General features: G+C 38.0%; 1 protein-coding gene across 1 annotated transcript in view; it reads right to left on the bottom strand.

Annotated features, from left to right (window-relative positions):
* TSTD2 (thiosulfate sulfurtransferase like domain containing 2) overlaps positions 1-19,201 on the bottom strand; it is a 103,741-nt gene that overhangs the window by 56,800 nt on the left and 27,740 nt on the right. The window contains exons 2-3 of the mRNA XM_053702702.1: positions 18,095-18,411; positions 7,506-7,614 (exon numbers count right to left, since the gene is read on the bottom strand). Coding sequence (XP_053558677.1) covers positions 7,506-7,614; positions 18,095-18,411 — 426 coding nt within the window. The remainder of the gene's footprint in view (positions 1-7,505; positions 7,615-18,094; positions 18,412-19,201) is intronic.

The following is a 19,201-nucleotide window of genomic DNA, read 5'->3' as shown; positions in this document are numbered from 1 at the left end:
GTAACAACCAGCACCTGAAGGTGGATGTGAACTCTGGATCTTCTGCTCATCATCCCAGTGAGCTAGACGTAAATCACCCTCTACGAAGCCTCAACGGGCATTGAGGATAAATGGTCATCTACCTGACCCCAGAAGAGTCACCGTCTGTAACTGACCTCAGTCCCTCACTGTTAAGCCCCAAGGTTCTCTAGAAATCCTTGCAGAATCGATCTCCAAAAAACCCTTTAACAGGGTAAAAGTTGGAAGCCTCGCAGCCCACAGAAGGCAGGGAACCATGCACTCCACCTCTTAGAGTACCGTAACTCTGAGCAAAGGAAGAAGGACATGCCCGCACTTGCAGACCAGATGACCCACCCAAGGCGGGAAGGAAGGAGACTCCGCCACTGCAAAACAATGTTATTAGGCTAAAGCAGTGCTTTCCAAACACATTAGTGTGTCGGCAGCAGTGTGTAGAGGTGTCTCTGCTTCAACACAAATTGTTTGGAATTTAACATTTATTTTTTTTTTTGTTTCTGAATTTCTGGCTGTATGCTACGCATGTCACGTGGTTGACACGTGATTGATACCTAGTGGGTCACAGATCATCTTAACCTATTCGCGCAGCTCAGCGGGAACTGAAACTATTCCCATTGGCGGCTTTGGCAGCACATTAGCTTGTGACTGCACGTGTAGTCTCCTCAATCGGCTTGTGACTGCATGTGTAGTCAGTGAGTGGAATAGCAGTGTGTTTGCAGCGCGGGCAGTAGTCAGTCAGACTCACAGAGTGTCATGTCTAAATCCATTCCACCTTACACAGCGTATCTAACCTGTCATACCACCTTTTATTTCAATTAAGCTGATCAGGTTTCCCTATTTAATCTCCTTGTAACCAAGATGCATTGCTGGTTTATTGAAGTTTATTGCCAAAGTAAAGCAGCTCAACTCCTTACCTTGAGTACCAAAACAAAGTTCTCCTGATCAGAGAAACCTTTGCCGTTACAAGCAGCTTCTGCTTCAAGCTGCCACTGCCGCTGACGTCACAGCAGCGCCGAATCACGCTACCGCTCTGACCGCAACTCTCCCTGTCTAAACAGACAGCCTACAGACTCCCAGCTACACGGAGCCATAACCACGCTGCACGCTCACTATTTACTGCAAGGATTCTACATACCCGCATCTGGGATTCCTCTCACTGGCTCCGCTTCTGAATTAAGGTTCTGTATATAAAGTGCTTAAGTCTGTGATTACTCATTTGACATTACTCTTTAAACTACAGTTGATTTGAACGGTAACACCCCTGTTAGTATCTGTGCAGTCTGGGTTCCATAATTCACCTGTCTCCAGTGAATCTGACATTACAGACTTATACTATCTAAGTACTATTGCACAATATAAGACCTGCCTAAGATAAAGCTCATTAGTACTACTCATATTACTGGGTCTTATCTCTGAGGCTAAATTATCACAAGTGATTAAGTTGGTGTTTTCTTACTAGCAAGCACACTTAGTAACTTGTAACACTCCACAATTATATATCCTGCTTATAGGTCTTAAATATTTACATAATAATTACTTGCTGAATATCACAGATCTTTACACAGAGCTCTAAGGGTGGCATCTTAAATGCTGAGCTGAAGTCAGAAGTCAAAGGTTTTTTTTTTTTTTTTTTTGCAGCAGCTCCCAGTAGTGCATTGCTGCTCCTGCTCTTGATATGGATAGGAAGTGGAAGCTTAAAAATGCTTGATGATGAAATGCGAGTGTCTATCTAATATTCCACTTAATATTCAGAAACTGTGTTCATCCCATCAACCTCATACATCCCATTAAAATAGTAAGTAACTATTGGTGTCATTAAACTTTTTTTTAATTCTTGCAAATACATACTGTTACTTGTAAATACATTTTGTTATTATATAATTTATGTATGTGTCCATATCTCTTAAAACAAGATAGTTTAACCTCCTGTTTGCTAGTACAACTGAATTACTGTGTTGCAAAATGATGCAAGCCTAAAAAGTGTGTCACCAACATGAAAAGTTTGGAAAGCTCTGGGCTAAAGAGTCAGCATCCGGAAGAACCTCAAGTGAAGACACAAATCGTTCACCACTCGGAACTCAAGACCACAGAGGTCATTCACATTTCACAACTCCAAAGGAATGAAAACTACGGTTTTGAGTCCCCAGGGACCTGTAAGAACCATGACGACGTCTGCAAAAAACAGATCCGTATCCCAGGTGAGTAGCCATAAAAAGCCAACCTTAGATTGACACTCACAACTCTCCATTCAGAAGCCTTGTATCTACACACTAGGTCTCATACTTTGAAATAGGATCCGAGCCCGGAGTCCATATCAATAGGCCAAGGAACATTCAGAATCCGACAGGATTAAATCAGCACCACGAGGGTGACATGAACCCAAGAAACAGCAGAAAAGCGTCCGACCGGTACCTGCCTAGTTTAAGGACAATCCAGAAATGTCCAAGGTCCAAGAAAATTAGACCTGAAGGTTTGATAAATTAACTAGAAAACGCGACCACAAAATCGCAAGTATCGATTCCAGAGAAGAACGTTTTCAAAATGGAAATCTATCAGACATGAGCTTGGGAAAAACAAATCAAACACATCCATCCGGATCAATAATAAAAGGAAAGCAGCACCCGCGGGTGAACGCCCAATGTGAATGAGAACGTCAACGGAACCAGGCGATCAGAGGCCTCATTCACTCAAGCTCAGAACTGGAACCGAAACATAAAGAAAAAAGTAAAACAGAGACGTAAGGAGATTAGCTTCATCCCCAAATGTCATTCCAGCTTGCCATCTAGCATCTAAGGCCTAGGATCCCTCGGCCCACTCGGACTGGGATCTTCTAACATCGCCAAAACATGTCTTAAAAGAACACGAAGACGTGCCAACCTATAAACGGAAGGCAAAATCATCCCTCGCCGGAACAATGAAAGACCCTGGCCTAGAGGTTGGGGCACCTGTAGCCTCAGAGGCCAAACGCTTCCCCAGGAGGCCGAACTGAATCAGGCGATCCTACGCCCGACAGGCCCTGGTTGACAGAATACGGACAGTATCTTAGAAATATTTAACTTGGGAGATATAAGTGAGTCAGCGCCATAGAAATAGCCATGCGGAACCATGCCGTAACCTCTGAAGGAAACAAGCCACCCTCCGGAGGAGTAAATACCTGCTTGCGTAGTCAAGAACGGGTCTGTGGCACTCGCCTCACGTAACATGGAAAACCTCAGAGGCGGCTGGCTCAACGCACTCTAAGCTCTCTGATTTGGGAGAAGAGAGTACTCTAGAAAAGCAATCTGAACATAACTGATGGGCATTGATTACCGGGGCCATTTCATATTCATCACAAGACGCTTCTTCTTCTCCGTATCGGAGACATTTGTGTTAAGATATCAGAATCATCCATAATCTTGGGATTACAAAAAAGATAAACACTAACTGGCACCCGTTTTACACCCCCAATGGCTGGGGCACTCACCACCTCCTGTGAACCAGACAACCCAAGAGATTGCGCCATTAATATAAGGCCGTTATGTTCTGTAAAAGCCATGAGCCTAAGTATTGCTACACATTAGCAGATAGAACCATATAACAAACATGATTAATGTCCCCCTTGTTGAATAACCCCCCATGATTCCTTATTAAGATAAAAAGGAGTCCCACTGGGACCCTACCTTGTTTCGTTAACATAACATTCACATATCGAAATAAAATGAAACGATCTTACCGGAACCTACGCAGTGGAACAGGAACACGGCCCTTCAAGTGTGACAGATAGTAGCCTTCGCTCAGTGGCGTCACTAGGGGGTGCGGGCCGCACCCGGGTGACACCACCAGAATTTTTTTTTGGTTGTTGAAACTTTTATTGAAATTCAAAGAAATACAATGTAGAAATGCATAGATTTTTTTTATTAGAGGGGCCAGCATTTGTGAACATTAGTGGGACTGGGGAAGTTGTAGATACACTTAATTTTTTTGCCCCTTGAGCCAGCGCTGCAATTTTCACAAATAGTTTTCCTGGCTGCTTTTGCTTGTTTGTACTTTGCTCCTCCCCTGCCCAATTTCACTATGAATGTTGTGGGCGTACCATGGGGCTTGGGAAAGTTGCGCTGCTAGCCTAAACCTGCCTGCCTATCTGTGCTCACTGACGTGTGGAGCAGAGGAGTCACTCACTGCTGTGCTGTCTCTCTAAACGGGAACCGGGAAATCGTGAGGGGGATGCCTGGCACCTGACCGCATGACTGTCTGACACTGTCTCTAAAGTGAAGGAGCCACGTATGATGCCCGCAAGACCGGTACGGTTACGGTACACTAAGTGCACACTAAAAAGGTAGGAGGGGAGGGCGGGGGTCTGGGGGTGGGCAGAGTGCAGAGGTGATTGGCCATAAGAAGTGGTAGGCACGCGGCCCGGGGCTGTGCACTGACAGACTTGGAACAGAGTCAGAGAGCAGAATTTTCATAGTTTGCGCGCCTAAATCTTTTCTTAAGCGATTTATTTTTAGAGTGCACTGCTTATCTTTCATTTGATGCTCTGCTGAGCCAGGGAGCAGTTCTAGGCATGAGCTTTAGAATTAATGCAGTGCAGTTTACATATTTTGTATGTGTGTGTGTCTGAGTTTTTGTGTGTGTGTGTGTGAGTGTTTTTGTGTGTGTGTGTGAGTGTTTTTGTGTGTGTGTGAGTGTTTTTGTGTGTGTGTGTGAGTTTTTTTGTGTGTGTGTGAGTGTTTTTGTGTGTGTGTGAGTGTTTTTGTGTGTGTGTGAGTGTGTCTGAGTGTGTCAGAGTGTTTTTGTGTGTGTGCGTGAGTGTTTGTATGTGTGTTTGTGTGTGTGTTCTTGTGTGTGTTTCTGAGTGTTTGTGTGTGCATCTTAGTGTGTTTTAAGTGTGTCTGAGTGTGTGTGTGTGTCTGAGTGTTTGTATGTGTGTGTGCCTATGTTTTTGTGTTTGTGTGTGTCTGCTTTCTGGGGGGTGGGGGGGGGGTGACACCATAATTTACCGCACCCGGTGACACTAACCCTAGTGACGCCACTGGCCTCGCTTCTGACATGGACTTGAGTGAATAAAGGCAGGCAGCGAAACTCGTCAATGCTGATTGCCAAGGAGCTGTTAATATGAGTCGGGATGGTTTTGCAGGAAAACTCTCCCTGCATCTCCGGACTCTTAAAGGGACATTAAACGCAAAATTTTTATTTCATGATTCAGATAGAGAATACAATTTTAAACAGTCCAATTTACTTGCATTTTATAATTAGCTTTATCCTGTAGATATTATATGTTGAAGAAATAGCAATGCACATGTGTGAGCCAATCACACAAGGGCATCTATGTGCAGCCACCAATCAGCAGCTACTGAGCCTATCTAGATATGCTTTTCAAAGGATATCAAGAGAATGAATCAAATTAGATAATAGAAGTAAATTAGAAAGTTGTTTAAAATTGCATGCTCTTTCTAAATCATGAAAGAAAAAAAATTTGGGTTTCATGTGCCTTCAACTTTCATCCATGCTCTCACTGAGAGGCTGACAGGATTACTTAAAACTCCAGTCCCATTTCGAAGAGTACTACCCTCCATAAAAGACTATCTCGAACTTCTGCCAACATCCTGTGATGAAAGGCAAAGAATGACTGGGCGATAAGGGAAGTGTGGGAGGTATTTAAGCCTTTTGGCTGGGGTGTCTTTGCCTCTTCTTGGTGGCCAGGTTCTGTATTCCCAAAAGTAATGAATGCAGCCGTGGACTCTTCCCGTTTAAGAAGAAAATGCATACATAATTTATTTACTGATTTTTTTCCCATCCTACTGACAATGGTATTTAATTTTATGAAGAAGTAATGGATTGGTTCTTAAAAACACAAAAAAAAAATTTTAAATCCACTTTAGGAACCAGTGGCAATTGTTATTTAAGGAAAGAAAGATATGGTTAGACAGAAACAGAATAAATACCAAAATGTAAGAATGTGTTCAGAAACAGTACATCCATAATAAAATACATTTATCTTGAGTTAATTAATTTAGGAGCCAGACAGTGGTATTTGTATATAGAGATATATGGAAAATAAACCAAAAGGTTAGGAGCCAGCGGCTTCCTGGCTCCTGGGTTTGTTGAGCCTTGCTCTAATTTGCTACAGCATTTATTATTGCACTGTTACTTGCATATAACTGTGTTTAACCCCTGCAAATGTGTTAAACACATAGCTAAAATGAGCTCCAGAATTGACTACTGGGACCTAGCTGATCACATCTAGTGAGCTAATAACAAGAAGCATAGCCACCAATTACCATTTAGTTACCAGTAGTGCATTTCAACTAAGAATACCACAAGTAAATTTGATAATAGAACATACAAAAATAGACCTTCCAATTTACTTCTATCTGAACCATGAGAGTTTAATTTTGACGTTCATATCCCTCAAGGTGACCCCAGGATCATCACAATTATATCAAACCACATATTTGGCTGTCGAAACGATAATGAAGATGGATATGAAAACTTCAAACTTAACAATCAAAATGATGCTACACATCATTCATTTGTTCCTCTCCCTGAGTCTTACAGGCAGCCCATATAGAGCCAATATGAGAGAGGCCACTATTCATGCAGCCTGTGAAAATCATGGCAATTATCTCAAAAAGGAATTTGGGATCTGTTTACTGATGGCTAAAACCTGAACATACCAATGATATATTTCATATATAACAACAAATAAGTCACCACACAGAGATAAGTAGGTGAGAGGGGGAAAAAAAAACAACGTGCATTTCACAGCACCTACATCAATAGGAATTTTCATAGGAATCTTTTTAGTCTGTGAATTAGCAGTTTTCTGTAATCAGCAGTTTATTAAACTGAGGCTGTGCTGATTATTTCATTGTAATAAGTTATTTGTGTTAATGCTTCTGGTTTAGGACTGGGTTGAGCAGGGGCAGCATTTATTTTAAATTTGAATTGCAGATTTACGTTTTAGAGGAATGTTTTTACTTTTAGTGAGAATGCAATAAAGGTTATGCATTAAACTGCCAATTGTTTTTTGCGCTCACATATATTAGTGATACAATTTTAAAACTATTGAGTAATATGGGTAGTAAGTGAATGCTGTAACAGATGTTTTGTTTTTTTGTTGCATGTTTGATACTATTGGCATCAATGACCCACCCACTATATTTATGCTTGAGTGAAGTTATTAGTGGGTTTAAATAGTTTAATCAAGTTTATTAATAGTATCTCTCTTAATTTTTTATTTATATTTTTTTAATCTTTACTTACTTACTATGGGAGGCATTTTGCAACGCGTAGGGATAGCCCCAACAGGCACATTATAAACTACTGGGCCCTTTTATTCTGCACATACATGTTTTTTGTATACAATTTATTTTTGATAGCTATTTGAACCGTTTTGCATTATATAATGCCATATGGAATATAAATGACTTTGCTGTTATGACATGATGAGAATCATCCCATTTGTAGTTTCTGTAATCCTTATGCTTAAGAAAACGGGAAAGACTTACTTTGCCTGTGAGGTGCAGAAGTTGACACAAAGCCCTTTGCCAGTTGCAGATCCATTGTGAGTCCTTAACATCACAGTAGCAGTAATATAAAAGCACTTCTCCTGGTTCGCTTACAGAAAATAAAAAAAGTTAAAATGAAATATTTTAAACTGTTGAATTTCTTACATTTGACTTTGCAGTTAATATATATATATATATATATATATATATATATATATATATATATATATATATATATATATATATATATATATATATATATATATATATATATATAAATAAATAAATAAAAGACATCCCTTACTTCCTTTTGCTAATGGAAGTATAATGCAAAAAAAATAATAAAAAAATATATATTTAAAATTTATATTCATGCACATTTCAATGTTGATCTTTCTATCCCTTAAACTTTGGGTGTTAAATAACTAGTTATAAGAAAGCAATAGTACAATGTGAAAAGGCTCTGACACATTAGAGCATTTTTTCAGCTTTAAAAGGGACAGTCTACTCCAAAAATGTTATTGTTTAAAAAGATAGATAAATCCCTTCATTACCCATTCCCCAGTTTTGCATAACCAACATGGTTATATTAAAATACGTTTTACCTCTGTGATTACCTTGTATCTAAGCCTCTACAAACTGTCCCCTTATTTCAGTTCTTTTGTCAGCTTCAGTTTTCCAGAGAACTTCATTACTTTCTATAGGCCAGATAAACATTCTCTAGTTTGGAGAGAGATTATAGTGCAGACTTCACAGGGGCTGAACTATTTTTTTCTATGAAAAGGGTAGGAACCTGTAAGTCCCAGAGAGATGCCTTACATAGAAAGTAATGAACCTCTCTGGGATACACAATTTTACATGGGAGAGAGAAGGTAACAGGCGAAGACCTGGGGCTGATATAAATGCTCAGTTTATTTCAATTACAAATTAAACTGAAATGTTTTCACTACAATTTAGCTTGCTTTTGTATATATTTTAGTAAATATTACTTTTCTGTTAGTTAAAATAAGTGTATTGTGGGGGGGGGGCATGTCTAAGCAGCGATCCTGAATGATTGCATCTCCATGAGCTCCTAAAGATTTAGTGATGCTGGCAATCGGTTACAAACTACAGTATCCACAGTGAAATTGGTGCTCATGGTCTACTCTGTGAGGACCTCAATATTAAAGCATTTGCTGTATTTATGATTCTGGAGTTGTGGATCGGACGGCAGAGGCCTACAGAGAAGGCTACTAGTTAGGCTACTTGTCAAACTTTTTTATGGGCTAACATAACATAGCTTCGTTGGAAGCAACACTAACTACTTAAAAAAAACATATCCCAACCCCTACAATATTCGGCAACCACACATCCACGCCCAGCCATGTGGATCGAAGACTCACTGCAACACTTATAAAAAATTAGAGAACCTTTTGCTTTCCTTACTTGAGAAATCAATGTCCAGTTATGCCTTGGATCATCTAACCCCTCGACTCATGCTTACAGATGACAATACCCTATTATCTGATACAACCACTAACCTCTCTATCGATGTGCCTTCCTTCTACTATCAGTCAACCTATAGATATAAATGGCGGGTCTTCCTGGAAGACATCTCTTGTTAAAGAGACTCACATTTTACAAACCTGCAAAATGATTCCCAATAAGGCAAATGGCTCTTCAATAATACCGCAGAATAGAGGGGCTCTCCGTCTGAACATCCCTGACTAACGACAACATAGCTGCTCAAGACAACCTTCAGGGAGCAATAAGAGCCCCATTGTTACAGTCCACTCATCGCGCCCCTAAGGAGTATATTTTGCAAATAGAGCACGTCCCTGCTATAGATTTTGCTTTACAGCCCGTCTGAGTCATCTGAAACTCCTATAACTAATATATGTCTCACGGAAAGTATCCTGATGACGAATTTCACCAGGATGACCTGAGTTTGTATTTTTTTATTCACTTTAGTCAAACTATCTTAGAGGTATTCAAGTTTATCATTTTAAATGTAATATATTGTATATATACACACACAAGACCCTCCAAAAAATATTCCAAAGGCAATGAGTCTAATTGAAGAATTTAGCCCGATATCTGGATACAAAATTAACACAGATAAAACTGAGTTGGTGTGGCTGTATTTCCAAGGTGAGAAAGCTATTCCTGGATTTGATTTTAAAATATTGGAGGATAGCTTTATCTATTAAGGCATAATCCTACACATAGACCCACGCAAGTGGTATTCCATGAATTATTCACCATTATTCAAAAAGTTACACAATTTAATTAAAGTATGGTCTCAGCTACCACTCTCATTATCGGGGAGAATATGTCTTATAAAGATGATATATTTCCCAAAATTGTTATACCTTTTTCAGGCGGTGCCGGGATTATTCAAAAATAAATAAATCAGACCTTAAGATGATTACGCAGATGGTCCTTACAGAGTGAGTTATTTGAAACTCACAGCATCAAAAGAGATAGGGGGTTTTGAGCTGTATAACTGGGCAGCCCAATGTAAGTTTGTCACAGACTGGTTAACTAACCAAAATAAATTTATAGCCCCAACGCTAGAAGGGAACTTAATAAAACCCTGGGTGTTAGAAATGATACAGCATATGTCATCAGTTCAAACAAACCAATGGATAGGCAACATTGACTTATTAAATCAGCCGGCAAATTAAATCAGGCTGATATGCAAATGGATAGGAGCAGACAATAAGATAATTAGATATCTCCCATGGAGTAGAAACCCAGAATTCCCAGCAGGAATAACAGTCAAAGCCTTCAAATATTGGAAAGAGCAAGGTTTACACACAGTAGGTCAGGCTTTGAAGGAGGATGGGAAGACCATGAGGTCATTTGAAAATCTAAGTAATTCTTTAGACCTGCCTAGGGCACACCATTACGCTTATTTACAGGCAAGACATTTAAGAATTACCTCAATCTCACCCATATATAACACACTCTTAAAACCAGTAAACACAAAATGCTTAGATAAGATTAAAGATTTTTGCGCACACATATTGGGGGAAGACATACCCGAAAAGTACATCATCAAGAGCATCCAAAAAGTAAAAACGCCTACCCTCTCATCAGAAATGAGAGAATCACATTTCAAGCTATTACATGATATCTATGTCACTCCTAAGAAATTCCAACATTGGAGAGCAGACAGAGAAAATGATTGTCCTAAGTGTAAGGCAGCAGATGCAGACATAGTACACGTTATGGAATTGCCCATATCTAGTTAAATTCTGGAAAACGGTAGAGTACTGGATAAACACAAAAATAGTAACTGTCAACACAAAACTGACCATTCAAAAAATCCTACTATTGAATATAAAAGACATACCAAAACACACAAAACCTATCATCTACAACATAATACTAATAGCTAAAAATCTGATATTTCAACAGTGGTTGAAACAAAATCCACCTACTGTTACACAACTAAAACAAGTACTGCTTAAACAATTATTCACAGAGCAAGCAGATGAGATGGGAGATACATCGAAGAGAGTAAAAGGATTCATGACTAAGTGGGAACCGTTCATCTACACTCGCAATATTATTATCATTTCACCCTTTAAAAACACTGAATTCATTCTTAACGCACAATTAAGGGGGGAATGGGAAATTGAATAGTTAACAAATATAAGAGCCCCAGGGAGAGACATCAGGAGAGAAAAGAGAGAAGAAGAAACTACCAAATTTAAGTTAAAGTTCATGTTTAATTTTTGGTTATTATGTTTAATGACATAGAAATGTTTATAGGTAAAAAGGAAAATGTCTACTACAGGACGGATTTCATCATCTCATGAGTACTCTTCCTTCTAAGGACTAAAGCAAGACCAAAGAACTGATAGCTATGTTTAAAACAGAAGGAAAAAGTAGAGACGGTAACAGAATAATATACCTCCTTTGTTAGAACAAATCAACATATTGGTTTTCTGTAATGTTATACATGTATTCCTGTGGGGACTACAAAAATAAAAAAATATATAGAAAAATGTAATATATTGTTTAAGATATCCGGTTAGTTCAGTTGTGATATTTTACTTTAGTATTTAAAGGACCAGTAAACACAGTATATTTGCATAATCAACAAATGCAAGATAACAAGACAATACAATAGCACTTAGTCTGAATTTCAAATGAGTAGTAGATTTTCTTCTAACAAATTTCAAAGTTATGTATATTTCCACGCCCCCTGTACCATGTGATAGCAATCAGCCAATAACAAATGCATATACGTATAGTCTGTGAATTCTTGCACATGCTCAGTAGGAGCTGGTGACTCAAAAAGTGTAAATATAAAAGACTGCGCACATTTCTTTTTAACCCCTTAACGACGCATGTCGTACAGGGTACGTCGCACACAACCTAAATGTTCTATTTGACTTATGTAAGGCTTTTCTACCTACATAAGATCAAAATAATTATAAAATGTTGTCTGCACTCTAGTCCATTATTAAGTCATCCAGGTTTGACCCTCATCTTATTTTTTGTTTTCCACATCACTTTTATTATAAGCATAGTCTCATATAATATTTTCTTTTTCTTAACCTTTTAGTTTTCTCTATCTAGGGTCCAAAAGTGTCCCTTTTCAGCTTATATCACTCTTTAGTCTATCTGCTTAGGGTTAAAAAAACAACTCTAATCAAAGTCTTATCACGTAGCTCCCTCAAACCAGTTGTTTTATTATATACATAGCCCATATACAGAGGAGTTTTCCATATTTTATTTTGTAAGGAGAGGTTTACTACCTTGAGCTCTGCTTTAATATTTATTTATTTGTGTATTCAAGCTGTTCATCAAGAATATTTCTTAATATTCTGTGACATGTACAATTGTAACAATCGGTGAGTTCTTGTTTTGTATGTAGGTAACTTCTGTTTCTAAACCGCAATAAAAATAATTAACCAAAATAAGTGTATTGTGAATTTTGATCAAACCTCACTTGCATAACACTGGTGAGACAAATCCATGAAAAAGCTTGCTTAAAATGCTTACAAAAATTCACAAGACTTGTGAGAGAGCTTCAGAAATACCATGGGATCTCCCCTTATCAGCCCAGGGAACTTTCTGAAAATGTCAGTTTTAGTTTATAACGGAGCAAATACAAAGTGCAATGTAACTTGTTAAATATACAAATTATGATCCTAACTTGTTAAAGTAACAGAAACTTTCAAAACAATCAGAATTTGTAAAATCACTGCTGTATCTAAATCTAAATGTATTAAAATACAAAAGAGAAAATCAAATGCTTACATGTAATAATGCTGAAAGGACCCAATCGGAAATGCATAGTAAAATAAAGTACAAAGTGTAAGTGAACAAAACTCATATCATGCAGTGCTATACTGCACTGGGCTTGTTTCTCCTTCACACACGTAAATGTGAGAGATCTCACAGTGCTAGAGGGTTCAGCCCTTTTTCTTTTGAGCATTCAGTGAGTTTAGCCCCTCTGAAGTCTGCACTACAATTTCTCTCTAAGCTGGAGAATCCTTTGAATATCCGGGCATTAGAGATAACAATGGAAAATTAACATTTTAGTACCTCTCTGTCACAGACACCAACTGGGAGCATTATTTTATCTAAATCTTCTGGTTTACGTGTTTTTTTGTAACAAGAACTTAAAGGCACATTCCAGTGAAAATTTAAATGCGCACACAGTACTGTGCAAAAGTCTTAGGCCTCCATTAGATTTGTTGTTTTAGCAATGGTATAAATTACCATATATAATTATTTCTCAGTCTCTTTATTATAATACAACCAGAAAATATAGGATATTTGTATAAAGTATTAAAAAACATAAAAACAGCATCTATAGTGTGACCACCCCTTAACACTTGAGCAATAGCAGGAACCTGGCTCTTGTAAACCTAAATGAAATGGAACCCAAATTTATGTCATTGCTAACAACTGTATTTGTCCTACTATTTCATGTCAAAATGACTGCTGTGAACAAGGTCTAAAACACTAGGTTTGTGCAAGACATGCTTGAGCATTACATACACATGTGGTATGTGTTTAATTAATTGGAAGCTTGCTAACCTACTTTCAATCTCATCATTCCATTCAAAATGCCAAAGATCACAGAATTTGACAGACATAAAATCATACTTTTGTATCAGCAAGGCTTCTGTCAAAGGGAAATCAGCAAACAAACTGAATACTCAAGATGTGGTATTCAAGCGGTTATAAAGAAATTTGAAGAATCAGGAGAGGTCAAGGACAAAAAAAGGTCAGGAAGGCCAAGAAAACTTTCAAAATCTAATGAAAAGTTTCTAAGAGTTTCTCAGGACCGAAAGAACCTGACTCAGTATCTGGGAGCTTCATCAGGATGCCAAGTTGACTCTTCTACAGTCCGAAGAAGCTTGATCAGGAATGGTCTTTGTAGAAGGGTAGCAGCCAAGAAACCACTTTTTAGGAAGGGGAACAGGGTGAAAAGGTTGAGATGTGCTAAAGCTCACAAAGATTGGAATGAAGATCATTGGAAAAGAGTATTATGAGTGACAAATCCAAATTTGAATTTTTTTGGTCAACAAAATGTGAGAAGAAGAGATGGCGAGAGATGGAAGAATGAGTTATTGAGGCCTTAAAAGGTACAGTCTACACCAGAATATTGTTTTAAAAAAAGATAGATAATCACTTTATTTTCCCTTCCCTAATTTTGCATAACCAACACAGTTATATTAATACACCTCTTACCTCTGTGATTATCTTTTATCTAATCCTCTGCAAACTGCCCCCTTATTTAAGTTATTTTGACAGACTTGCATTTTAGCCAATCAGTGCTGGCTCCTAGGAACTTCACATATTTGAGCACAGTGTTATCTATATGAAACACATGAACTAACACCCTCTAGTGGTGAAAAACTGTCAAAATGCACTGAGAAGAGAGGCAGCCTTCAAGGGCTTAGACATTAGCATATGAACCTCCTAGGTATAGTTTTCAACTAAGAATACCAAGAGAACAAAGCAAAATTGGTGATAGATGTACATTTTAAAATTGTTTAAAATTACATGCCCTATATGAATAATAAAAGTTTGTTTTGGACTAGACTGTCCCTTTAAGTGAAACATGGTGGAGGGTCTGTCCTAGTTTGAGGCTGCATTTCTGCCAGTGGTGTTGGCGATATTGTCCGAATTGATGGGATCATGAATGCTGAAAAGTACAGACAGGTTTTAATTCATCATTTATTCCTTCTGGGAAGCGTCTGATTGGGAATGGTTATAATATTTTAGCATGATAATAATCCCAAGCACACTGCTAATGCAGTGAACTCATATTTGGAGAGAAAAACACCAGTATTGGATCACCTGGACAGAGAAATAAATAAAAAAAGACAACCTTAATCTAAAAAAGAACTCTGGGAAGTACTGAAAGAAGCCTTGTATAATATACCAGAAAATTACTTCAGAAAACTTCAGGACAGTCTCCCCAAAAGAGTTCAAGATGTGCTTAGTGCCAAGGGAGGTCACACTAAATACTGACTTTTTGCCTGAAGAAGACATTTTGTTTGGAAAATTGTGTTTTTTTATATTTTGTATACGTATTTCCTGTATTTTCTATTTGTATCTTAAAAGAAAAAAAAAAAAAAAGACTGAAAAATAAATATGGATGGTCATTAAAGCTTTGCTAAAACAACAAATCTAATGGTGGCCTAAGTTTTTTGCACAGCACTGTAGATAAATTGCATCTTTGAATAGAAACATATTTACAATATAGTTGTATTGGCAAAAATGCTTCTAGTAAAAGTTATAACTGTTTTTGTGTTAACATTATTCTCTGCACGTGCATGTGAAACATAATTAGGTATTCTCAGTGTATCAGCATTGTAAATACTGCAGCTTCTCAGAGCGCCAGTGGGGTTTCTCATGTCAGCAATTAACAAATTGAATCATTGCCAGATGGTAGAAGCACCTTACAAAAAAATGTTTCTATTCAAAGGTGAAATGCATCCATGTGGATTCCAATTTTGGCTGGAATGTCCCTTTAAATTCAGAAATGTTCAGTACGGGTGGGGAAACAGACAAAATCAGCTATTTTAAATGAAAAGATAAAAGGTGAACGAGCTATTTGTAAACAATTTAATACAGTATGTAAAATGGATAATTGGGAATACATTAAAGGGGAGAAAATATTAGTGTACACTGTTCCTTAAACTCTGAACATACCAACATATAATTAAAGGACCATTTAACCTCAAAATGTATGATAATGCATCTTTGCATTGCAGTGTACTATCATTATTAATGTTGCCCTCCTTTGTAATGTATCTAAGTGTCTTTGCACTCTTCCCTGGGTGGCTGGATAGAATCGTGCAGGATTCTGAAGCCTGACCTTACAACATTCTTAGTGCTTTCTTCCTCAGTGCAGGAGCTCATTTATTTACAACCAGGAGGATATTCATGTGGTTTGTCTCTGCACTCCAATATAATACAAATGTGTAAACAAACAAATGCTTTTAACGCCTTAAAGACCAGGCATTTCAGACTAAAACCACCAAAAGACAAGAGCATTTTTAGCATCACTCCATTTAAGCAGAAATATATATATATTTTTAAGTAGACAACCCAAAGTATTGATCTATGCCCATTTTGTTATATTTCATGCCACCATTTTACCGCCAAATGCAATCAAATAAAAAATAAAAATAAAAAAAAATTGTTATCTTTTTAACAAACTTTAGGTTTCTCACTGAAATTATTTACATACTGCTTGTGCAATCAAGGCACAAATGGTTGTAAAAGCTCTGGTATCCCCTTTGTTCAGAAATAGCAGACATTTATGGCTTTGCCATTGCTTTTTTGATAATTAGAAGACCGCTAAATGCAGCTGCACACCACTCTTGTATTATGCCCAGCAGTGAATCAAGTAGCTTGTAAGGTTAATTTTAGCTTTAGTGTAGAGATTACCCTCCTACCTGACCCTTCCTACCCCCTGATCCCTCCCAAACAGCTCTCTTCCCTCTCCAGGGATAGGCAAGGTGTCCGCACATGGACACTGGTGTCCGTGACTAGCCCTTGTAGTGTCCGCCAAGACCTTAGTATATCTTTTCTTTCTGATTAAATAATAGAAAGAAAGAAAAAATATGTAGTGTGAATAAAGTTAGTGGCTTGTCAAGAGACTGCTAGCAATATTAAGTGATAAGTTATGGAATAAATAAAGCCTGAGTGAAATACTGGATGTGTATCTGCATCTGTATAACACCACCCAGCTCTATACAAAGAGTATATACAGAGTAGTGACACTGGCACATGGGTATAGCCATGGGAGGGTTGTTATAGGATCAGTGGTATCTGCATCAGTATAATAACACCCAGCGCTATATAATGATACAGTAGTGACACTGGCTCATGGGTATAGCCAGAGGAAGGTTGGTTATAGGATCAGTGGTATCTGCATCAGTATAATAACACCAAACACTATACAAAGATACAGTAGTGACACTGGTTCATGGGTATAGCCAGAGGAGGGCTGGTTATAGGATCAGTGGTATCTGCATCAGTATAATAACACCCAGCACTATATAATGACACAGTAGTGACACTGGCTCATGGGTATAGCCAGAGGAGGGCAGGTTATAGGATTAGTGGTATCTGCATTAGTATAATAACACCAAGCACTATAAAATAATGTTTTTAAATTTCAAATGTAACGGTGTCCTTCACTAAGGTCTGTACTTTGGAAAATGTCTGCCACAGCCTTTGTCTGTGCCTATCCCTGTCCCTCCCCCCCACTGGTCAACCCCATCTTAAGTACTGACAGACAGTCTGCCGGTATGCCTTTTTAGAATATATTTTTTTAATATACATTTTTATTGTAATTACTTTCGTGTATGATTACCCCTTACCTTCCCACCTCCCTGATCCCTCCCAAAAAGCTCTCTAACCCTCCCCCCTCTAACTAATTACCAGGTACTGGCAGCTGTCTGACGGTACCCAGTTTTATATTATTTTTTTTGTTTTTTAGTTAATTTAAAAAAAATAATAATAATTATACTGTAGTGTAGCTGCCCCCTCCCTCATTTACCCCCCTCCACGATTGTTCCCCTCCCCCACAGCTCTATTCCCCCTTCCCCCTACCTGCCGCTCTTAGCATTTATTTTTTTCTGCAAAGTAGCGGTCACATCCCGTTCCTGCCCCTCCCTCCCCCCTCCAGCGATGGGCTGCCCACCCGCCTCCCTGCTAACTCTCCCACACACCAATGATCAGAACCACAGCTACCCGATGCAGAGAGGGACACAGAGTGTCTCTCTCTGCATCAGTAACTCTGCAAGTCTATTTCTGCACTGCCCCACTTGTGGGTCATGCAGAAATAGCACAATTGTATACAGATAATTTTGCAATGCAGTACTTTATTGCTGATATAGACTATGAATACTGTACATAAAAATTGTCCCTTTAGTCTAACAACAAATATATTGGTAAGATCAACATAAACAAAGAGGAATGAACCCACTCATCTAAATATGCTACTATTGTTATAACCTAGCCATATGGGATATATCAAAGCTACTACAGATGAAATAAAGTTGAGATAGATAATATATTATGAAGTACAAGACAGATAATTTCCTGGATTCTGCATTTACCTTGTGAGGTCCTCTTGACTATATTTAGAGATATCTGGAAGCCAGTAAGAAATCTCACATTTGTTCCAATGTGTGACTACTGAAGCACCAGCATTGTCACTACATGGCACAGTGGTTTCAGACTCTATAACCAATTCTTCTAAAATATGCCTTGTTTGTTGCAGAATTTCATCTTTGTGGTGTGCTGCAACATGTTTGTGAATAGATGGAAGATCTGTAAACTCACGCTCGCAGCATTTCCACCGAACAACATTTTCATAGGCTGATGGAAGCAAATTAGATGTTGTCTGCAAATTTTGGACAAAAAGTGCAAATGCCTGTAGATAAACATAAAGTATATCAAATAAAGAAAGAGTATACAGTAAACATCATTACATTTAATACATTAAGATATATATATTGTATCATTCATTAATTAAGGAAAGGGTGCTATTATATTAACAAAACAGCAAATAAAATCACCTATTACAAAAAATGACGATGGCTGGTAAACCATGTCAATAAAACGGATAGACAGGTATCTTTTATTTATTTTACAGCAATGCACTTGCACTCTGTATATTTAAAAGGCTGTATAAACTTTAATTATTTTATTTTGTTTTGTTGGGCTCAGAGCAAAATGGATAAAACAGGATACATGCCCAAAGGAAAATAATGCTTTGAAGAAAAATGACAGCAAGGCTTTTTATTTTAAGGGATACTAAACTGAATATTGTACATATGAAAGAGCACTATTTAAAGTTACACTCAAGTCAAAATTAAACTTTCATGATTCAGATAGAGCATGCAATTTTAAACAACTTAACAATTTACTTCTACTGAGCATGTGCAAGAATTCACAGAATATATATATATATATATACACATACACACAGAGAGAAATGCACTCACAGGAACGAACAACCAGCTCAATACCATTGTTATCCTGTTCTATGGCGATTTACCACCTGGGTGCAACTTCTTTTAGCCCAGCAATGCTTTTCACAGAGTAGAACTTTCCTGTAGTATATCAGTCTGATCCCGCCTATTACGGTCAGTCCAGCGCCGAAATACCAGGCAATTCCTCTCTGAACAAGGAACACAGCAACCCCAGACGATCCTCTAAGA

This window comes from Bombina bombina, chromosome 2, assembly GCF_027579735.1.
Source record: "Bombina bombina isolate aBomBom1 chromosome 2, aBomBom1.pri, whole genome shotgun sequence".
NCBI classification, from domain to species: Eukaryota; Metazoa; Chordata; class Amphibia; order Anura; family Bombinatoridae; genus Bombina; species Bombina bombina.
This window is presented reverse-complemented; position numbering and strand designations above follow the sequence as displayed.